At 40.7% G+C, this 21958-nt stretch overlaps 1 protein-coding gene across 1 annotated transcript in view; it reads right to left on the bottom strand.

Moving 5' to 3' along the window:
- The window catches only part of USH2A (usherin), a 572584-nt gene that overhangs the window by 253037 nt on the left and 297589 nt on the right, over window positions 1-21958 (bottom strand). Inside the window, exons 32-34 of the mRNA XM_073338913.2 lie at window positions 6468-6627; window positions 5749-5920; window positions 827-974 (exon numbers count right to left, since the gene is read on the bottom strand). Coding sequence (XP_073195014.2) covers window positions 827-974; window positions 5749-5920; window positions 6468-6627 — 480 coding nt within the window. The remainder of the gene's footprint in view (window positions 1-826; window positions 975-5748; window positions 5921-6467; window positions 6628-21958) is intronic.

Genomic DNA, 21958 nt, shown 5'->3' with positions numbered 1-21958 from the left:
AACCAAACTATATGGGTATTGGTATGTTGTTCTAAAACAGGAATCAGAGGCAAACTGGCAGGAGGAAAAATGAAATGCACATTATTTTACAATTCATAATATTGATATGTATCAGTGTTATATTTTGATTATGAAAGGCATAATATCATCAATTCTTTTAAAAGTTTTGCACTCAGTTTCAGTGATTTCTGGGTATCTTTCTGTGTTGCTGTTTGAATGGGATAGGCATAAAGCTATGAAATCAGGGAAATAAAAGTCCCATTTGCACATCTTTAAAAATATCCAATTGCCCTAATAGTTAAGACATGTATACAACACACAGAGAAAATGTTCCAAATTATAATAATTGTATTATCAAACTTCCACACCAGTGCAGGTGTATTCTCTCTCTCTCTCAAGGTGAGTACATAGAATGAAATGATTTTTAAGAATACAGGAAGAGAAGAACAAGTATATTAAGGAATTAATCTGACAATTAAAAATATTAATTGTATCAAAAATGAATGCTTTATCAGAAGGTACAATGCAGACCCTATACGATCATGCTCAAAGAATACACATTTCGTCAGCTCAGTTGTTCGAGAAAACATTAAGCAATAAGATGCAATACACAAGAACTATCAAAAGGGAGCACTTTTGAGCTACTGAAATTGTGTGCTAGGTTGAAAGCCACAATCTCCTAGTTACAGACAATGATACTATCTCAGGTATTTTATGTGCTAAAATGATCATTAAAAATTAAGCACCACATATAAGCTGCCATTTAGAATATTAATTTACCTTTACTAATCATCTTTTTAACTTGAGGCTAAAAGAGTTCACTTACCATTCGGATACTCAGGCTTAGTCCATGAGATGTTAAAGGACTCAGATGAATATGACCGGGCTTTTGGAGCAGGAACACCTTCTGGTGTACTCTCATCTGTTATAGCTACGCTTGCTTCACTTATTGTACATCCACCTCCAGTGCAAGCCTTAAAATATCAAACACAGCAAATAAACATTCTCCAAAGTGATGCAAAAATAAAAAGGCAAGAAATCAATTTTTGTAAAGATTTGTAATTTTACTCCTCAAAAATTAATAAAGCTTGTACATTTCACAGGAAGACATGCACTTTTCACAATCGTATAGGGCTTTTCCCCTCTCTCCCCCCCACTGGAATAAAGTGATTCCCTCATATAAAATATATCCTACTTGATTATATTTATCTTTTAGATAGTCTTTAGGTACCGTAAGGATGAAACCTAACACAAATGCTGAACTTATAGTATTTTAAATTTGAATGTAAGTCATGATGATGATTAAAATTCCATTGCTCTCACTGCAATAGTTAAAGAAAATTACAGTATATATGTACAGTATATATCATTTACAGTTGCACAACTCTTCTTGTAATTGAATAATGTGCACTCAGAACCTTCAGACAGGGAAAATACTGACTGGCTAGTGCTGCACTTTGAAAGAAAAAAAATGTATCTTTCAATGAATAGCCACAGGAAAAAGAAATTACCATCAGGATAGTCTTGTACTTCATGGGAGCGCACTGACTAGTAGTTTTCAAATGCAATTAAAAAGTGAAAAAATTAATTTATAATAAATCAATACGTAACAGTTGCTGAGTGCATCTTAATGGATAAGGAGGTCGAATCGTTTGTATTTTAGTTGCCAGCGGAGATCAGCTCATTACATGATTTTCACATTTTGCTTGATCGTGAGACAACACTCTTGACATACAAGCAACTGTGTATATTAACTTATATAATAGACTTTTTTATGTTCTCTCCCTATATATTTATACAATAAACTAGTGGGCCTGATTCTGCAATCCTTACTCATGGTAGCCCCATTACTGGCACTGGGACTACTAGCAGGAGTCAGAGATTCTCATAGGAGTAAAAGCCACAGGATCTGACAGACTCTGTAATAGATTAGGTAAATTAGAGGGGGTTTTGCTTGGTTTTTAGAAATTCAGTTAGGTATTTACCTAATAAACCACAATGAAAGCATTTTGAAATGTTAGTAAATAAGCAAGCCTATAAGGAAGTCATTTTAAAGTCTGTTGTGTTAACATACAAGCATTTCAACAGAAGATGTTTTTAATTTGAAAAATTAAAAGCAATAAAACAACAAATCAAGGCCTCAATCCTGCAACGATTTCCCCATGTTCTTAAGTTTATGTGAGTAGCCCCATTGGAAATGGGAATAGACAAAGTGTCTAAGAATGAGTAGTCCTGCTTGCAGGATCAGTCCCCAAATAAAAACAAAAGGCCTGATCTTGCTCCCAGTGAGCACTCACAGCAGTCAGATTTCCTTTCAATCTGGAGTAATTCCATTTGAATCCACTGTGCACAGATTTCCTCACTTCCCTCTGTGTTTTAAAATGGGAAGGAATTAATCTGCTTTCATAGTCACTTCCTGCTCTGTGCACTCACAACATCAGCAATTCCAACAGGAGCGTAAACAATTAATCAGAGAGTTGCCCATTCAGGCTGTGTCGTACGCACACAGGATGTATTCATTTCACTGGGAATTTTGCAATCCAGAGAAACTGCAGAACTTGCCTTCCAAAGGGAACACAAAAGAACAAACCATGGTTTTCAGAAAAGTCCAAAATTAGTGTTTACTCCAATGTGATGGTGTAAAATACAAATATTTAATTGATTTTTAGAGGACTTTCTTCAACAGATTATATCAATTTTCAGCTAGGTCAGTTTTGAGTTTAAATTGTTTTATCCTTTTCCTTTACCGTTCAGATTTGTGGGCTCAATCTGGCAGAAATTAGTCTCTAGTACTCCTCTCTGACAGAAGCTCCATGGCCTTCTTGCACTCCACAGCTATATCTGATACTCACAATTCATGTATGAAATATCCCAGTTTTGGTGACCATGATACACCTCTTTAGGCAATCTGTGCAGATCCTTTCCTATGCACTGGGTCTTAGAAATTCTGGATCTGTACTAACGCCCACTGTCGTCAATGGAACGATCCCCAGTAACTCCAGTGGGCTTTGGATCAAGCCCTGTATCAGCTGGAATCCACTGATCATGTGACACATCAGGTTCTTAGTCAGCTGATTAACATTCAATCTGTTGAGGAAGAAGCTCAAAGGGATAACAGCCCAGGTGCATTGTATTCCTCAATTGCTGCCTGCTTTGTTTTGCCAGTCAGCCAGGAAAACCATGAAATGGGACTATGTGACTCACCTTCAAATGTTTTTTAAAGAGAGAGAAAATGAAAGAGAGAAGGGAAGAGGTCCCTGAACTTCTCACTGCCAGAAGGTTTCCCCACTAGCACAATCCAAAACCTAGCTTAAATACCCAGGAAAATTTTGGTGGTGTTGATTAGACAAAAAGTTCAGGGATTGAACTACTGTGTGTCAGTCTCCCACCCACAGCCACACACTATCCATGAGATGGATTAACACCTCCTAGCTTCATGAAGAACTTAAGAAGCAAGGATACCACAAGTATGAGGTGTCAGAGAGCTCATCTTCCCGAGTTCTTCACTCCCTCGCTGGTTCCATTATTCTCAGTTGTGACACAGGGCCATTTTTGTTTTGTGGTCTTCCACACCAGGCCTGCCTTTCCTGTGACTATACGTGCATTTTGGACGACATGGATCCATGACTTTTGCAGCTCAGGCAGCTATGAATATGATCCATGACAGAAATACATAAAAGCAAGGCCACATTTAAAATGTGGTGTGTTCCACATTAGTTCATTCTAAGGCGCTGAGGTATTCCTAAAACCTTTGATCAGTGTGTTAGATGGTGTAAAGTACCATGCTATTAGGCAATAACATTCAGACACATTTTTGCACTCAAAAGTTCTGTCAAAAATTGATTTGGGGTAAAATTTTCAAAAGTGCCTGAGTGACCTGCGAGCCTAAGTCTTATTTTCAAAAGTGACTTAGAAATCTAAATCTTACTGGCTTTCAATGGGATTTAGGTCCTAAATTCTTAAATCACCTTTGAAAATGTTGCTCTTGTTTTGCAGATGAAATCACTACATAAGATGAATTTGTTCCCTTAAGTGTGCTAAAAAGTAGGGTCATTCCTTTTTGAAAATCAGTGACTGAACACAACTAATAACTTTTCCATTACTTGTTTTAATATATGCATGTTAACACTGTGATAGCTTATTCTAAACACACATTATATTTGGACTGGAAGTACAGTGGCTCTGAAACACATGTAGTGTTCTAAAGCCAGGTGCTGAACATTCTTCTGAGGTGCCAAGTACCATCAACTCCCACAGAATCACTTGGAGATGAGAGTGCTAAGCACCTCACAAGAACAGACAGCACTATGTAGGTCTGAGCCTTAAGTGTGGATTCCAAACCAGTTCTGTGTTTCCAGATACAAAGGGATCAAGTCCATTAGGGAGGCAGCATACTCCATCAGTTGAACAGAATAAAGCTTCTGACTTCATTCACAGATTCATTAAGGCCATCTAGTGTGATTGCCTGCATATCACATGCCATTACATTTCACCCAGTTATGTTGTTGTCAGACATGTTGGCTCAGTACGTCTCTCTCACATACATACACACAACACCCTGGCTAGCACAGGAATGGAACTGATGAGCTTCAAAGTCAGCCATATTTCTTGGCCAGAAAGACAACTTGGCCGTACAAGAGACCTTCATGGGGAGTACTTAAAGAGAGAACATAAAAATGATAATTGGGCTTCTATAAAACGTGTGTCATGTATGTAAATTAACTCTAAACGAACCATTAATGTTAATCAGGTAAAAAAAAAAACTGCATGACACGCTAATTTTGTTTAGATTTTGGATGGTATGTTTCTACATGCCAAAAAATTTACTGGGCTAGAATGCCTAGTCACAAAACAGTTCAATCCAAAATGGTTTCTAAGCCTTAATTAAATTGAATGTCCTTGGTTTTTCAGGTTTGAGTCAATTCCTTGTTTCTTGAAGGTAGTTTATTTTCTTTGTGGTATACTATTTAGAACATTCAAAGCATGTTAAGTAAAATGAATGCATACACAGAGTCTACATAAATGTAAATTTATTCATAATCAAGAGCAGAATATTTTTCTATGGCATTTATCAAAGCAAATATCCTTATATAGTATTGCTATAAAATGAAGAATGTGTTTAAAACAAATAGGGACAATCTCATGTTTATATTCAGATGTTTTCAGTTGTGCTATTGAACCTAAAGTGTTCTATTTCATCAAAAAACAGAAGAAACTACTGAACAAAAACGACAATGAAAATATCAAGGTCTTTTAAAAGACTTAAAAATCAAACAAAAAAAAGCTTCTATTTTTTTCTGCACAAACTATTTATGTGTCACCTGAACACACTCCTTTGTTTATGAGGCTTTATGGTGAAAGGTAAGACTCTCCTGGAGCAAGATCTGAACAGATGCGAAGCTTTAGGTGGCCAATTTCAAATATTCTGCTCTTGAAAGTCAATGGGACTTGTGCTCCTAAATCTCTTAGTTGCTTTTGATCTTCCCTTTAATAATTATCTACAATATTTTAGACAAAACCTGTTCATTAAACAAATGAAACAAATTCCTTATAGCCCTGTATTCGATGCAAGATCATTGCTGATGTTGAGCATTTGTTATTTTTCCTCTTTCTGACTGACTTTAGATTAAAACAAATAAAGAGGTTAAATAACATAGCCAAGTGAGATATTCATGCATATGAGATGTTAACAATAAACAGAGTGAATTTCACCATTTTTCTCTCCCATTGAAGGTCTTTAAAACTTACAGCTAGCTTTATGAGGTATTCACTACCCGGGAAAAGCTGCCGGATAGTGTAATCCAAAAAAATATCTGTGTTGTTATAGATTATGTTCCAATTTGTAAAATTCTGCTCATTGCTGGCCATATACAATATATAGCAGTTCAGAATTCCATTTACTTCTACTGGTTCTTTCCATCTGGAAATAAAAGCAACACACCATTAAATTCAATCATGCTTCACATTATAATTGAAATGTGGAGTTTTTTTAAATGAGTTTGAACATATATTTGTACAACTGTAAAACGAAATCAATTTAAAAGTACTGAAAATGATCAAGCCACACATTAAAGCTGTCTTCTATGTATCTGTCTGAGAGAGCAAGTACTTTTTTTAAAGACTTCTTTAATGCAGTATTTGTACTCAATAGATAAATGATTACAACAACACATGTAATGTAAGAGCTACAAAACTGTCATATCACCAGCACATTTTTCCTGCACTGAAGTTTGCACTGAGGCTATGCCCATATGTAGGTTATCCTGATTGCGTAAAGACAAAATGGAAATTAAGTTGGCAAGTGATAATCAAAGGTTCACAGAACCACTAAACTAATCACTTCTGTGCATTTAATCATAATAAATTTAATTTTATGTCACAAACCCTTTCCCTGATTGAACTCACTGGGCTTCTTGCATAAACGGATACACCATTGTGCTGTCAGGAAAGAGAAAATCTGTACTTACTGTACATATATCGTTCTGGAATCCAAAGCAGTCAGGACTGGGGCATCTACGTGAGCTGGTGGCAGCTGTGCTGTACACAAGGTGACCTGGGAACTGTTTGTACAGCCAACAAGCGTACATGCAGTGAGCAAGAACTGGTGTGGCGTAAAAACTGCTAAATCTATGAAAAAGGGAAATAGGAATTTACTTTAGACTGTACTTTTTAAAATCTTGTTTCTATTTAGCTTAATAATGTATTGAATGCAAAAAAGATGGGCATGGGGGAAATCTTCCATTCCTAAATGTCTCAGATTTGGTATTTGTTTGTTCTGAATGGCAGGCCATTGCAAATCCTGACTAATAACATGACTGTAGAACTCAGTTTGCCTTTGATGGCCCCATTGCACAATATAGCCACTAACTACACTGGAATATTCAGCACCAATACAAAGCAAAGCAAACTGATATTTCTGAGATGATTAAATCACATCAAATTCATTATATATATTTCAGACACATACAGACATGGGTTGCTTGATACAGCAGGATTATTCCAAGAAACTGTTATCCATCACATCAATGTTAAGTATCAATAAATATGATGATTCATCCTACACAACATTTCACAGTATGTGAAATGAACTCAAGAAAAGCATTGTTGTGGCCATCATTAATTTACAAACTGGCATAGGCTCTACACATTGCATATTTCCCCTCAGCTTCATGAACAATGCATATCTATAACATGTACTTTTTCCAACTAAAACCATTCTGATTAGTATAACACCAAAACAGTTGCTAAAGTTAGCTCTAAGGTAGATTTTAACTGCTTCAGAAACTCTCCTGGAGAAAACTTAGCTTCCTTGCTAATTAAATGTTATAAAGGTATTTCAGTTTTACACATCTGGCTATTGTAAGACAACTGGCTTTACTGACAATTCACTGTTTGACCAGGAAAGCTCTGTTAAAAGAACATTCAACAATTCTAAAAAGATAATTTGCTGAAATTGTATTTATATTTTTTACATTAATAATTGTTTGTTTTAGTCAGAAAATCCTTCAATGAAGGGTGCAAAATTGAGACTTTGGGAATAGCATAAACCATATAAAAATCATTTCTAGTGTTAATGCATATTTTTTAACATACCTGAATATTTCTGAATTTTCTGCATGCAAGACGTAACAAATACAAGTATTCTTGGACTGAATTAAACGTGTAACATAGAATAAACATTAAACTATTATTATTTTGTATATATTTGCACACGCAAGCTAAGTAAAAAAACAATAAAAAATACTTCAGAAACAGAATGCTGTGGACCTCTCTTTCCTCTAACTCCAGTTTTATACTAATGTAATTTCACTGGCTGCACTGGAATTGTTCCTGACTTACATCAATGTAAATGAGAGGAGAATGAAATCCTGTGTTTTTATTGCAAACTGAAACCCATCAGTTAAGTAGATATGATTCCCACTAAGCACAGGGCAAAGCGTGAGTTAAAAAAAAAAATTCACAACTGAAGGAAAAAATCATCAAACAATGTGTGTAACTTTGTAACATGTTTAATCAAAATAATGGGGCTGATTCTTCCGGGGTTAAGCAGTGTTTAACTGAGTGAGAGAGAATTGCCAGAGCAGGCTCTCAGACTGGCTCAGTAAGCAGAGAAAGTAAACTTCACATACTATACTAGCTGGATCACCATCATGAGCCCATGCTTCCCTTATTTCCATATTTCCTGCTGCTATCATTACAGAAGCAACACAAATAAGGGTCGGGGCTGCAGGGAAATGCCTGGGGTATGTCTCAGCCCTGGTCTACACTTCGAGTTTAGGTCGGATTTAGCAGCGTTAGATCGGTTTAGCCCTGCACCCGTCCACACTATGAAGCCATTTTTTCCGACTTTAAGGGCTCTTAAAACCGGTTTCTGTACTCCTCCCCGACAAGTGCATTAGCGCTGAAATCGACCCTGATGGGTCCAATTTGGGGTAGTGTGGACGCAATTCGACAGTATTGGCCTCCGGGAGCTATCCCAGAGTGCTCCATTGTGACCGCACTGGACTGCACGCTCAACTCAGATGCACTGGCCAGGTAGACAAGAAAAGGCCCGCAAACTTTTGAATTTAATTTCCTGTTTGGCTAGCATGGCGAGCTGATCAGCAGAGGTGACCATGCAGTCCCAGAATCGCAAAAAAGCTCCAGCATGGACCGAACGGGAGGTACTGGATCTGATCGCTGTACGGGGAGACGAATCCGTGCTATCAGAACTCTGTTCAAAAAGACGAAATGCCAAAATATTCAAAAAAAATCTCCAAGGGCATGAAGGACAAGGACCTATAACAGGGAACCGCAGCAGTGCCATGTGAAACTTAAGGAGCTCAGGCAAGCCTACCAAAGAACCAGAGAGGCACACAGCCGCTCCAGGTCAGAGCCCCAGACATGCCGCTTCTATGATGAGCTGCATGCCATTCTAGGGGTGCCCCTACAATTACCCCAGCCCTGTGCGTGGACTCCGTCAATTGACTCTCACGCAACAGGGATGTGGATTTTGGGGACAAGGAAAATGAGGCGGAGGAGGAGGTTGAAGCACAGCTAGCAAGCAAGCGGAGAAACCGTTTTCCCCAACAGCCAGGAACTGTTGTTCACCCCGGATCTAGTACCCTCCCAGCCCACCGAAGGCAGGCTCCCAGACCTAGAAGGCCGAGAAGGGACCTCTGGTGAGTGTACGTTTGTAAATATAATACACATTTTAAAAGCAAGCGTGTTTAATGATTAATTTGCTCTGAAGACTTGGGATGCATTTGTGGCCAGTACACCTACTGGAAAAGCCTGTTAATGTGTCTGGGGATGGAGCGGAAATCCTCCAGGGACATCTCAATGAAGCTCTCCTGGAGGTACTCCCAAAGCCTTTGCAAAAGGTTTCTGGAGAGGGCAGCCTTATTCTGTCCTCCATGGTAGGACTCTTTACCATGGAATGCACTCTTTACATGCAGGCTAGCAGCATGTAGTCTGGAATCATTGCATAACAAAGCATGGCAGCATATGATCCCGGTGTTTGCTGGCATTCAAGCAACAAGTTCTTTATCTCTCTGTGTTATCCTCAGAAGAGTGATATCATTCATGGTCACCTGGTTGAAATAGGGGAATTTTATTAAGGGGACATTCAGAGGTGGCCGTTCCTGCTGGGCTGTTTGCCTGTGGCTGAACAGAAATCATCCCCGCTGTTAGCCATGCAGTGGGGGGAGGGGTGAAGCAATCATCCCAGAGAATTGGGGGGGGTGGAGGCTTAGTTGGTTTTGTGCTGCATGTTAACCCGAAAACAGCAGCCCCTCCATTTAAATGACGAACCTATTTTAAGGCCAACCCAATGGGTGCTTTGTATGTGAAATGAGAGTGCTGCTGTTTGAAACCATTCCCACATGTTAGGAAGGTTAAAGAAGCCAAAAGACTGTGGCTTTCCACATCTGCCTGCAAGCCGAATTCTGTTGCCTGCCGGCCCTGCATGTGTGATCTCTCACACCATACCAGTAGGCCCTCGATATAAGAGGCAAAATGCGACCTTATAAAGACAGCACACGTGCTTTGTCATGTTCACAGCTTGGTTCAGCGTGAAAGAGTCTACCCATTGTTCTCTAAAATGTCTCTTTTTAAAGACTAATCTCCCTTTTTTCCCTCCCGCAGCTGCAAATGTTTCATCGCTCCACATATCATCTCCATCCCAGAGGCTATCAAAGATTAGAAACTGAAAAAAACGCACTTGCGATGAAATGTTCTCTGAGCTCATGCAGACCTCCCACGCTGAAAGAGCCCGGCACAATGCGTGGAGGGAGACAATGTCAGAGTCCAGGAAAGCCCAAAATGAACCTGAGGAGAGGAGGGACGAGCGAGAGGAGAGGAGGGAGGATGCAATGCTGAGGCTACTCGAGGATCAAACTCATATGCTCTGGCGTATGGTTGAGGTGCAGGAAAGGCAGCAGGAGCACAGACTGCTGCTGCAGCCCCTGTGTAACCAACTGCCCTCCTCCCCAAATTCCATAGCCTCCTCACCCAGACACCCAAAAAGGTGGTGCGGGGGTCTCCAGGCACCCAACCACTCCACCCCAGAGGACTGCCCAAGCAACAGAAAGCTGGCATTCAATAAGTTTTGAAGTGCAGTGTGGCCTTGTCCTTCCATCCTCCCAGCCTCCACCACCCCACCCGGTGCTTCCCTCCTCCTCAACCCCTCCCGGGCTACCCCATTTGTGTGACGAATTAATAAAGAATGCATGAATTTGAAACAACAATGACCTTATTGCCTCTGCAAGCGGTGATCGAAGAGGGGAGGAGAGGGCGGGGCGGTTGGCTTACAGGGAAGTGGAGTGAACCAAGGGGTGGGTTTTCATCAAGGAGAAATAAACAGAACTGTCACACCATAGCCTGGTCAGCCATGAAACTGGTTTTTAAAGCTTCTCTGATGCACAGTGCGCCCTGCTGTGCTCTTCTAACCACCCTGGTGTCTGGCTGTGCGTAATCAGTTGCCAGGCGATTTGCCTCAGCCTCCCACCCCACCATAAACGTCTCCCCCTTATTCTCACAGATACTGTGAAGCACACAGCCAGCAGTAATAACAATGGGAATATTGGTTTCGCTGAGGTCTAACCGAGTCAGTAAACTGGGCCAGTGTGCTTTTAAATGTCCAAATGCACATTCTACCACCATCCTGCAACATACATGCATTTACCTTCTTGCTTATGCTTTCTGTTGAAGTAGTCCTGTAACCTTTACTCATGCAAATAGTCCATTCATACTAATTAATGTTCATGAGACAAATTGTATGAGTAAGGGTTGCAGAATGGAAGAAGCATCTAAAATACAAAAGGGAAGTTTGATCATTAAAAATAAACACTTGTACAGAAATGTTCTACTGCATGAATACATCTGGTCATCTCTTCTTCCTAAGTTAAATAGACACTCCTTGGATATGAGGTTCCCAAAAGTGCCCATTCAGGTTTGAAGAAGGAGGTACTTGTGAAAGAATTAAGAGATTGGGAGAAGAAAGGCGCATCTGTCTACCTACCTAAGGCCTTGTCCACACTGCCACTTTACAGCACTGCAACTTTCTTGCTCAGGGGTGTGAAAAAACACCCCTCTGAGCGCTGCAAGTTTCAGCGCTGTAAAGTGGCAGTGTAGACAATGCACCAGTGCTGGGAGCTACTCCCCTCGTGGAGGCAGTTTTTTTTAGAGCGCTGGGAGAGCTCTCTCCCAGGACTGCTGCTGCGACTACACAGCCACGTTAAAGCTGCCGCAGCAGCACTTTAATGTTGCTAGGGAAGACATGCCCTTAGAAACCTATATGGGCCCTCTATCACCATAAGTATCAGAGTGCCTGAAATGGATGTAGTAAAAAAAGAGAAGCAGAAAGAGAAGAGGTGAGGAAAGGGTGAAATAGCAGGAAAGGAAAGAAACAGTGTGGTGGGGGATGGAAAAGGAGCTAAGAGGGGAAAGATTCAATAAGAAGCGAGGTAGATGAATATAGAGAAAGACACATGCAACTACAGCCCAGCTGTGAGGTCCCCACTAGATTTTCACTCATTCTTTCTCACTGGCTCACTGATTAATTAAGGAACTCAGGATTTTGCCCATAGAGACGGCAAAGGAAAAAAACATCAAAAAGGAAGAGAACGGTAAAAAATATGGAAAGAAAGCAGAAGAAGAAGAAAATTAAGGGCCTGACACAAAGCCTATTGAAGTCAATGGAAAGTTTTTCACTGACTTCACCAGGCTCTGGATCAGCCCAAAATGAAAAAGCATGGAATGGATAGGAACCAGGAGAAAAGTCTGGGCTGAATTCGTAGTAGTTCGGACTTGGAAAGCAACAAACTTAAAATTAAACTCAAACCTGGCAAAATTACTTGCACCATCTTATTTGGCAATACTATAATCAACCAATTCAAGTGTTTGATAATGGATCAGTGGATTCAAACAACTGAAGGTACAAACATAAATGTAAATGGTGGGGCCTCTAAAACTATAAGGCCACTGTTTGTCAAGGCCCTCTAGTACAACATCTTGTTTTCCATTTGCTTGATTGCATTATTTGCATAAGATCAAATGTAGGCAGCTGTGGACATGAAAAACAGATCACTCTGAGATGCATTAGAAATGGATCCACAAGCATTATCTGAAGATGTGTTACAAGGAAATGCATCCCAGTGCATGGAAACCTCACCAATTAATCTCAAACAAACTATAATTTACAATACAGGTCATAAATTATATGCTATTTTATGATTGATTTCAAGCTGTTGGAAGAATTTCATTGATCTCAATTTACAAAACGAACCCAGTAAGGAGGGCATGATTTTCTTTTAACTCACAGCAGAAACTGAAGAATTTTTATGATGTTAGTCACTCCCACATTAGGAAATTAAAGCTATTGCCTCTTCTGCTTTGGAGTTTGTTATGTTCTTCACCTACGCTACAGTGTAATAACCTACTGGTGATGTTTCACTCCATATTCTTTATGAAAATATGCTTATGATATGAATATGACATAACTGAGATATACTTTATGCAGTATGGCTCATGTGAGATATCACTGGAAAGGTTATGATTTACTGAATGTGATTATCCAATTTGTATGCCTGTATCATTTCTGTATCTGAAGTTAGGAGTATTAACTCTGTATCAGTATTTCAAAAGTGTTACTTTGGGTGTCACCCCCAACCAGCCCTTCAGGTACAACAATGGAAAAGCCGGACAGGGCTAATGGGCCATTAGCAGAGACAATGGACTGCGAAAGAGCTTAGTCTTCCTGTGGATGCTGGAGACAGCTTAAGAGCAATGGCTGCCACAGCCCTGCAGAGACATGGTTCTGAGTCACCTGGTACTGGATACCTCTCATCCCCTTTTGGAATGCCGGGGTTTTCCACTGGAAGACAAAGGGTTCCCACCTTACACAAGAGCTATAAAAGGCAGTGGAATGACATCATCAGGGTTCTCCTCTGCCTCCCCACCCAAAGAGACACTGAAATATACCATGGAAGGAATAAGTGAACTAAGGAGAAAAGGGCTGAATGCAAGCTGAAAGGATATCTAGCTTGTGAGTAATAATATCTGAGGTCTCAAGAGGAAGATCAGTACAGCTGCCTTTCAAGACTTTCTGTAATCTGCCTGCAACAATATCTTGGGTGAGAAATACTATTTGTAACCAATTTCTTTAGTGAAACTAGCTTAGTTTGGGCGTTTGGTTTCATTTGCTTTGCAATCTGCTTTGTTCTGTCTGTTATCTCTTACATTCACTTAAAATCCACCTTTGGTAATTAATAAACTTATTTCTTGTTTATAATAAAACCCAGTTTATGCAATTTCTAAACGGGGAGGCAAGAAGTGTGCGCATCTCTTTTCACATTGAGGAAGAGGGCAGATTTTTATGAGCTTGCGCTGTGCAGATTTTCCTATACAGCACAAGACAGTATTATTTTGGGTTTATCTCCCAAAAAGGGGTGTGCACGCGAGTGCTGGGAGAGTCCTCTCACACAGAGTTGACTTCAGTCTGTGTCTGTAGCAGGTTGTGGCCCTACCTATGTGTGTGTGTGCTGCAAGAGGCCGGAGAGCCTAATTCAGCAAAGCAGGGAGCGGGAACCCAGGCTGATTGAGCAGGGGAGGCTCAGTGAAATCCCAGTATACCAGGTGGCACCCAGAAGGGGAGTCCAACCCATCACACTTGTATTATTTTAAAATAATGATAAATACTCATTGTGATGGAAAGCATCACTGTATTCACACCCTACACACTATAGTAATACTTTTTGTACAAAATATGCCTTTTGAGGTATCACTGAAAACTAATAACTTGCTGGTCAATATCGTGGTGAAATGGATGTAGCAACATTATATGTAAAGTTATGAAATCCCCCTGTATCATGTTCTTAGCACATGTTCCAAACCACACAGCCCTGCCAAGGCAGAAGCATCTTGCAGAAGAAATATGGGTTTAACTCAATTCACTTATAAATAGTAAACAGGGTCCTTGACATGGCAGGGAGAAGAGATGGCAGGAGATAAAGCAAATTTGTGTTTCAGCAAACACAGGTGAGAAGAAAGAATACTACCACCACCAGACTCCATGTTGCTTTCTTTACTGTTTGCATAAACTTTCCTTTCAGGGGTAACCCTCAGAAGAACGCACTTCAAAGGTTAACTAGACTATAAAAGAAAGGGGCAGAAGCCCCCAGCACTCACTCTCTCTCTCGTACCTAAGACAACAAAGGAACCAGCCCTTTGACTTTGGGGGGACATTCTGACCTGAGAATTCTGTCAGACATGTTGCTGGAAACGTGGTAAGGATTTTACCTTGAACCAAGTCTAGCTTGTTAAGTTTTAAGATACTAGAAAGTGTTATATCTTTATTTCTCTTGTAATCATTTCTGACTAATACCTTGACACTGGAATTCACTTAAAATCTTATTTTCTTTTGTTAATAAACTTGCTCTATTTTTTAATCTATACCAATGCAGTGCTGTGATTAAGCTGAATTGTTTGGTAACTCCAGATAAAGAAGCAAACCATTGAATATTGACCCTTTACAGAGGCAAAGGATCTTTAATATCTGAATTGTCCATGAGAGGACTGGCTAGTGCAAAACACACGCTTTTGGGAAAATTCGGGACCGAGAGCGTGTTGGGGTCACGCTGCAAATTTTAAGGAAGGCTGGTAGAAGCCAGAGTGTGACTGGTGTGTTGCTGGCAGGCTGCTGGGATTGGAACTGCTGGACCAGGGCTGCAGCTACACACAGACACTCAGGATGTCACCTTCATGCTGGTAGGCTGTTTGTGAGTGACCCAAGTTGGGAGCTACATCAGCAAAAAATTGTGAGGCACTCAAAGTTGCAGGACAGGCATTGACACTACCCCTCACGGGTCTGGACTGCAGCCCGGAATGTAACACTCATTATTATGCTTTCCCAATGATAACTCTCCTATCTCATGTACTAATTGTCAAAACAAAATAAACTAAAAGGTTCTAATGACAACAGGAAATCCAAGTTTGGGACCAGAACTCAGTACCAGATTCCTGTACTGCCAGAGACGAGTGTTGTATAGGGAGCACACACTCTTCCAAGTGGAGGGATTATCTCATATCACTTTCTAGTGTTTCTCCTCCCTTTGCTGGCAAATAAGTAACTTTGGTAAGCCCAGATTGTCAGAAAAATGACTATGGAGGAACACCTCTTACATAACAGACTGACCCATGTGCGTATTCTAAGTCAATTATTTACTTTTATGACAAAATTGTTATTTTAACTCTCTTTTACCTCTGTATGACTGCAGAGCCAATACAGTGAGCTGGATTCTTTACTGGCTCACATAGCCTCAGAATTGTTATCTACAGTGGATAGCATTAAAATTGACATTTAGCACACCACTGTACTATTACACCGTGGTATTTATGGTACTCCTAATACTTACTTAATACCTTAAATATCATAGTAATCTAACTACAGTGATTGCTAAATGTCTTATTTTTATTAACCTCCAATGTAAATTCTGATAGCAGAATCAGTGCATTATGCTGAAAGTATACAGAATGACCCTCGGTTTGCAGGGCCAATAAAAAGTCTATCACTTTACTTTTAAACTAATCCAATTTAATGTGTAGTAACTGAAAGATAATATGCAACACAACAATGCCACTACACACAGTCACTTTTCAGAATATTTAGAAATAATGCAATGGCAACTGTTGCAATATTAGTTGTTACCTAGTATTGAAGAATGAATGTTGTGGTTGGCAATTCACTTTGCTATCAACTCTGAAGGCCACATTACCTCCTTCCCCCAACCCCCGTTTGCCAGCAGTTCTGAAAATCAGAATTTGCATGGATGAGATGCAGGAGAGGTTTGGTTGGAAAGTAACCTTGTATAAAGGAACCCCAGAGTTATTCTCAGAAAAATCATTGAGACAAAAGTCATCCCATTACCACTTTCAGAAATAAATAAAACGTAGACAATAAGATTTTGTTAGCAGCACAACAAAGTTAACCATGCTAAGAGAGTACAAAGTGGAAAAACTTTCAAATAATTACAAATCAAGTTGTATGTGTAACTACTTCATCTTATTACGGTTACCCTCATCCTTGCTCCTCCTTTTTTTTCCCTTCTGTTTCTTACCTTTACTTGTTTCATCTTTTATCAAAGTAGATTGTAAACTCATCAGGACCAGGAACCACATCACCTACCATACTGGGGCCCCTATCTGACTGGGCATTTATGCCCTACCACGATACAAAAATAAAAAATAAGGGAATGCTTAAAAAGAGATGTATGTAGTGTTGTAGCCATGTTTGTCCCAGGCTTTGAGAGAGACAAGGTCGACCTGAAGAAGAGGTCTTTGTAAGTTCAAAAACTTGTCTCTCTCACCAACAGAAGTTGGCCCAATAAAAGATGTTACCTCATCCACCATGTCCCCCTAAAAAGAGATGTATCACGATGGCATTATCTGTCTCTGCCCGTTGGATATCAATGACAGCTCTTCCCCTTCCCGCATATTCCTAAAAATGCAACAAAGCTCATTAATTACCTGCAAAAGTCATAGTATGTTATCTGTTTTCAGTATTTATACAGCACCAATCACCGTATTATTTACACACTGAGGCCCAGTTATTGGGCCTAGATGAGCGGTGACTGGTACACAACCTGACTGCAAATTTTGGTCCCTACCACAATTAAGAGCAGCATCCTGGCTGCCAACGAACACAAGGAGCCATTACAGTAACAAGCGATCACCAAACTATAAGGGCACTCTGGCCACACCCACTTTTCCTCAGCTATGTCCGTTATGAAGTGGGACAGGGTTGTGCCATAGAAATCTTCAGAGGCTGGTGCTGGTTAAGCTGGTTTAATGGCCACTTTGCCAGAAAGGTACAAGTGGCCAGAGCAAGGCTGAGATCTGTATCTCGGTGCTAGGATAGCAACCCTTCCTCCCCAAAAGCTCTCACTGAAATGAAATAAATTAACCTTAAATAAGGGGTCCTCTTAACATGTTTTGATCTGTAGTGACTTCAAAGCATTCATTTAGTACTCTCATGTGGGTAGTAACTAGACTGCATTCACCTAGTTTGCTCTAGATTAAATTACTATAAGGTACATGTACAATGGATTGAAAAACCATACTCAAAGAGTAGTTATCACTGGTTCATTGACAGGCTAGGTGGACATATTTAGTGAGGTCCTTGGTCCAAGTACGATTGAATATTTTCATATAAGTTGCTATGCTTTCATAGCAAAGCCGTAGTGCTTCTTTCCTCCTTAACCTGCTCAAATAAAAAGATTATTTTTCTCTTCTAGTAGGATAATCATTCTTTTTGAAATATGCAGGTGTACTATTCTTTTTTTGAGGTGTTAACAGTGCAGAGGGACCATGGGGATTAAAAAATGTTTTTTAAAATCACTCCCCTGAGATAGTTATGTGGTACATTTCCCAAATCTTTGTTTCTGTCATCTCATCCTCCACTTTCTCTTTTAAACTAGATGTTTGTTTCAACTGTATCGGAACAAGCTAAGTGAAAGTTTGCAAAAAAAAAAAAAAGAAAATATGAGTTTAAAAAACAATGCAGAAAATCAAAGCATGAAAAGTCATGATGTCAAAGCAACATCAAAGGTCTATCTTAAAAGTGGAAAGGGGAAATTCAAAATTGTGTGAAGTGCTGAATGCCCCATACCAAGCAGGCTGCACAGGGCTTAAGTCACAGAAATACATTTTAATACCTTTTTTTATACTCTGTGTAAAATCACCTGATTCCCTCTGAGATTGCAAGAGGCACCCCAGCATGTGTTACTTTGAGATGTCATTGACACCAAAAGATACTGGAATCTACTGCACCCTAAAATGATTTTTTCCAGGGATTCTCTAGCAAAGACGGAGCAGCTGAGGATTTTCACAGAGAATTTAAAGGATTAGAAGTATATTAAAGCTTCTCTTTTTGCTGAATGCCCCGCACCGCCCAGTTAGTGGAGGCATGCAGCACAGAAATCCAGGTTTAATTTAATTTAATTTAGAGTTTCCCTTTGTAGCTCACCTAAAAGTTTATTTTAAAAAATTTGGAGATTTGGACTTGGTGTTAAATTCCGAGGCTACTAGTTCCTTATGACAGGTTTCAGAGTAGCAGCCGTGTTAGTCTGTATTTGCAAAAAGAAAAGGAGTACTTGTATTATACTAAATTGGTTAGTCTCTAAGGTGCCACAAGTACTCCTTTTCTAGTTCCTTATGTAACTCCCCTTTTTCCCTGGGTTACTCGGGAGCAGGCAACACTCACCTGTGTGCTGGGTGCCTGATGTTGTTGACATTAAAGGAGATCCTAAGTATCCCAGTGGTGATGTTGGACAAGTGGGAATCCTCTATCCACCCCTCTGCTGCAGTCCCTTTACTCCTAAAGGAAGCTAAATTGGTGGTGCCTCCATCTGGCTGGCTCCTGTACACACTGAATGGCATGCCCTGGGAACCTCCAGGAATAAACCCCTTCAAACAGTAATAATAATAATAATAATAACCTGTGACATGGGTCTAACTCACCAGTTATAAATAATATACATCCAATATACTTAAATTAGAGCTAACACTCCTTTATTTAACAATTTAAGAAACAGGGTATAACTGACTAAGATTATATGTCACCACTAATTTAAATCTACTGGGTCAGTTGAATAAAATCAATTAACAAATATAATATACAGTAATAAATGAAACTCATGTAATTGGCATTTATACTGCCACCATTCACTCCACCCCACAGTGGACACTCCTCTGGATTTCAGAGTCCTGGACACTTCCTTGCATGAGCGCGCTTGGAGATCTGGAGCTGGAGAGAGCACTCTGTGGGTTCTGTGTATCAGTCCAGCCAAAGCAAAAAGCTGCACAACCCCCCTGACAATTGGAGCAGCTCTGGGTGCTGGGTCAATCACTCTGCCTCTCCTCAGACTCAGTCTCACTGCTGTGCCCCTTCCCTCGCAAATACTTTCCCAAACAAGAATGGGGGTTACTCACAGCTCCTTCACTGCAGGCCCATCTCAGTCAGCTCTAGGCACAGCACAGTCTCTGCTCTGACTCCAGCAAAGCCACCAACAAGCCTCTGAGGCTTCCTGCTCGATCAGAGCCCCTGCAGGCTCTCAGCTTCCTGGCAGAAGCTCCTGCTATGGACAGAGCTCCCCAGCAGCAAACTCACTCCTTTTCCCAAAATGGAGTCCACCGCCTGCTCTCCCTGCACGAGGAAGTCTCCCCTCCTTTTCCCAAGGCATCATGGGACTTGTAGTCTCTAAGGCAAGAGTGCGGCACACAGGCTTTTCCCTTGGAACACTCCCAAAAAAAGTTCAGAGGCCCCTCTAGTAAAAGGTTTATGCTGTTGTGATTTTTAAAAGGAAGATGAAAAAAGGAGGTTACTTACCTTATAGTAACTGGAGGGTCTTCCAGATGTGAGGTCCCTATCTGTATTCCACTGTGGGTTATACACACGCTCTATGCATCTGAGTTGGAGAATTTTGAAAGCCATGTCCGTTGGCCCGTGCATGAGTCCTTGCTCTCCTCATGCTTCCAGCAGAGGAGCTAAAGGACTGGATGGGCCAACCACCACTCCAGTTCCTTCTCTACTGCAAATCCAAGTGTGGTCCCAAAGCAATGGGGAAGGAGGCTAGGTAGTGGAATACAGATAAGGAGCACACATCTTGAAGAATCACCAGTTACTACAAGGTACGTAACCTCCTCTTCTTCTTCAAGTACTGGTCCCTATGTGTATTCTACTGACAGGCAGTGCTCAAGAAGGAGGAGGGTGCAAGGATACAGGTAGCAGAGCTGTTTGAAGAACCGCTGTCCCAAAAGATGCCGCAGCAGCAAAATCCTGTACTAGAGCATATCTCACAAACATATTAATGGAAGTCCACATTGCTGCTTTACAAATGTCAACCAGAGGCACTTATTGAAGTGCCATAGATATCACTTGGGCTCTTGTAGAATGAGCCCTCACCACCTGTGGGGGAGGAAGGGAAGCATAACCAGAGATCAACTTACAGATCCTCTGAGAGGAGACCGCTTGACTTCGGACTCTTCCTGCTATAGTGATAAACCATAAACTGGGAGATTTTTCTAATCTATTTTGTCCTTTGTAGGTAAAAGGCAAAAACATGTTGTACATTGAGGGAATGAAGCTTCCTCTCCTCCACAGATGCATATGGTTTCAGAGAGAACATAGGTAAGTGGATTGTCTGGTTGATGTGAAATTCCGAACCCACATTCTGAATGAATTTCAGATGTAGCCATAAAGAGAGTTTGGCCTTATGGAATACAGGATCTGCCATTAGGACTCCCAACTCATGTACCCCTCTGGCTGAAGGGATAGCCACAAGGAATTCAACTTTCATCAATTGGTGAGACATGGAACATGTAGGTATTGGCTCTAAGGGAGGCTTAATGAGAGCTGACAGCACCCAAGACTCCAGTCCCAAAGTGGGGTAGGCTTCCTTACTGGTGGAAAGGTTCTGATTAGGCCCTTTAAGAATCTGAGAATCAACAGGTGAGTGAAAATTGAATACCCATCTGCTGGTGGATGACAGGCACTGATTGCTGCCAGACAGACATGTACAGAGCTGAGGGAAAAGCCAGCCACTATGAGAGAAACAAGATAGCCCAAAATGAAGGAAATATCTGTTTACTTGGGAAACAGGCACTTCTGATGTGCCCAAAGAAAGAAACACTTCCACTTAGCTGAACAGGATTTCCCAGGGGAGCTCTTTCTACTGTTATTAAGGATGGTTTGTACAACTTCTAAGAGGGAAAGTTCCAGTGCTGATGCCCATCTAAAAACCAAGCCGTGAGATGAAATGTCTTGGGATTGGGATCCTGCCCCTCTCCTAGTCAAGAGATCAGGAAAAGATTGGATGTGATCGGAGGGCAGAATGACGGATATAGGAGGTTCAGGACCAAACCTGTCTGGGCCAATAGGGAGCAATGAAGATCATGAACTGTCTTGATGAATTGTCCCAAGACCTGAGATAAGGCATGGTAAAGGAGGAAGGCATAGCTCAGATGACCCAACTAGGGAACGAGAACATTTCCCTGGGAGTATAGGCCTAGAGCACCTCTGGAGCAATGCGTGTTGCATTTCTTGTTCATTTGGGAGGTGAACAGATCCCAGTTGAGAGTCCCCCACTGAGTGAAAATGTTGTTTACTATTGAATCATGCAATTTCCATGCATGATTGACAGCAAAATGTCTGCTGAGGGCATCTGCTAGCACATTTTGTGTCCCTGGAAGGTAAGCTGCCAGCAAAGTGATTTGATTCTTGTAGGGCTGGCTTAACATGAGTTATTAGGCACGGGTGAGGCCTCATTTCTTGGAAGTCAGGATTAAGGAGGTAAATGGAGCAGCAGTCTGGAAACAGAATGTCTGTACTAACCAAAATAGGAAAATGGATCAGTAAGCTAAGAAGCAAAATGTCTGTACTAGCTAAACTAAGGGGGAATACTCAGGGACCCTATATCGGGGG

The sequence above is a fragment of the Lepidochelys kempii genome, chromosome 3 (genome assembly GCF_965140285.1).
Source record: "Lepidochelys kempii isolate rLepKem1 chromosome 3, rLepKem1.hap1, whole genome shotgun sequence".
Classification (NCBI taxonomy): domain Eukaryota; kingdom Metazoa; phylum Chordata; order Testudines; family Cheloniidae; genus Lepidochelys; species Lepidochelys kempii.
The sequence above is the reverse complement of the archived record's forward strand: the minus strand, read 5'-3'. Positions and strand labels throughout refer to the sequence as shown.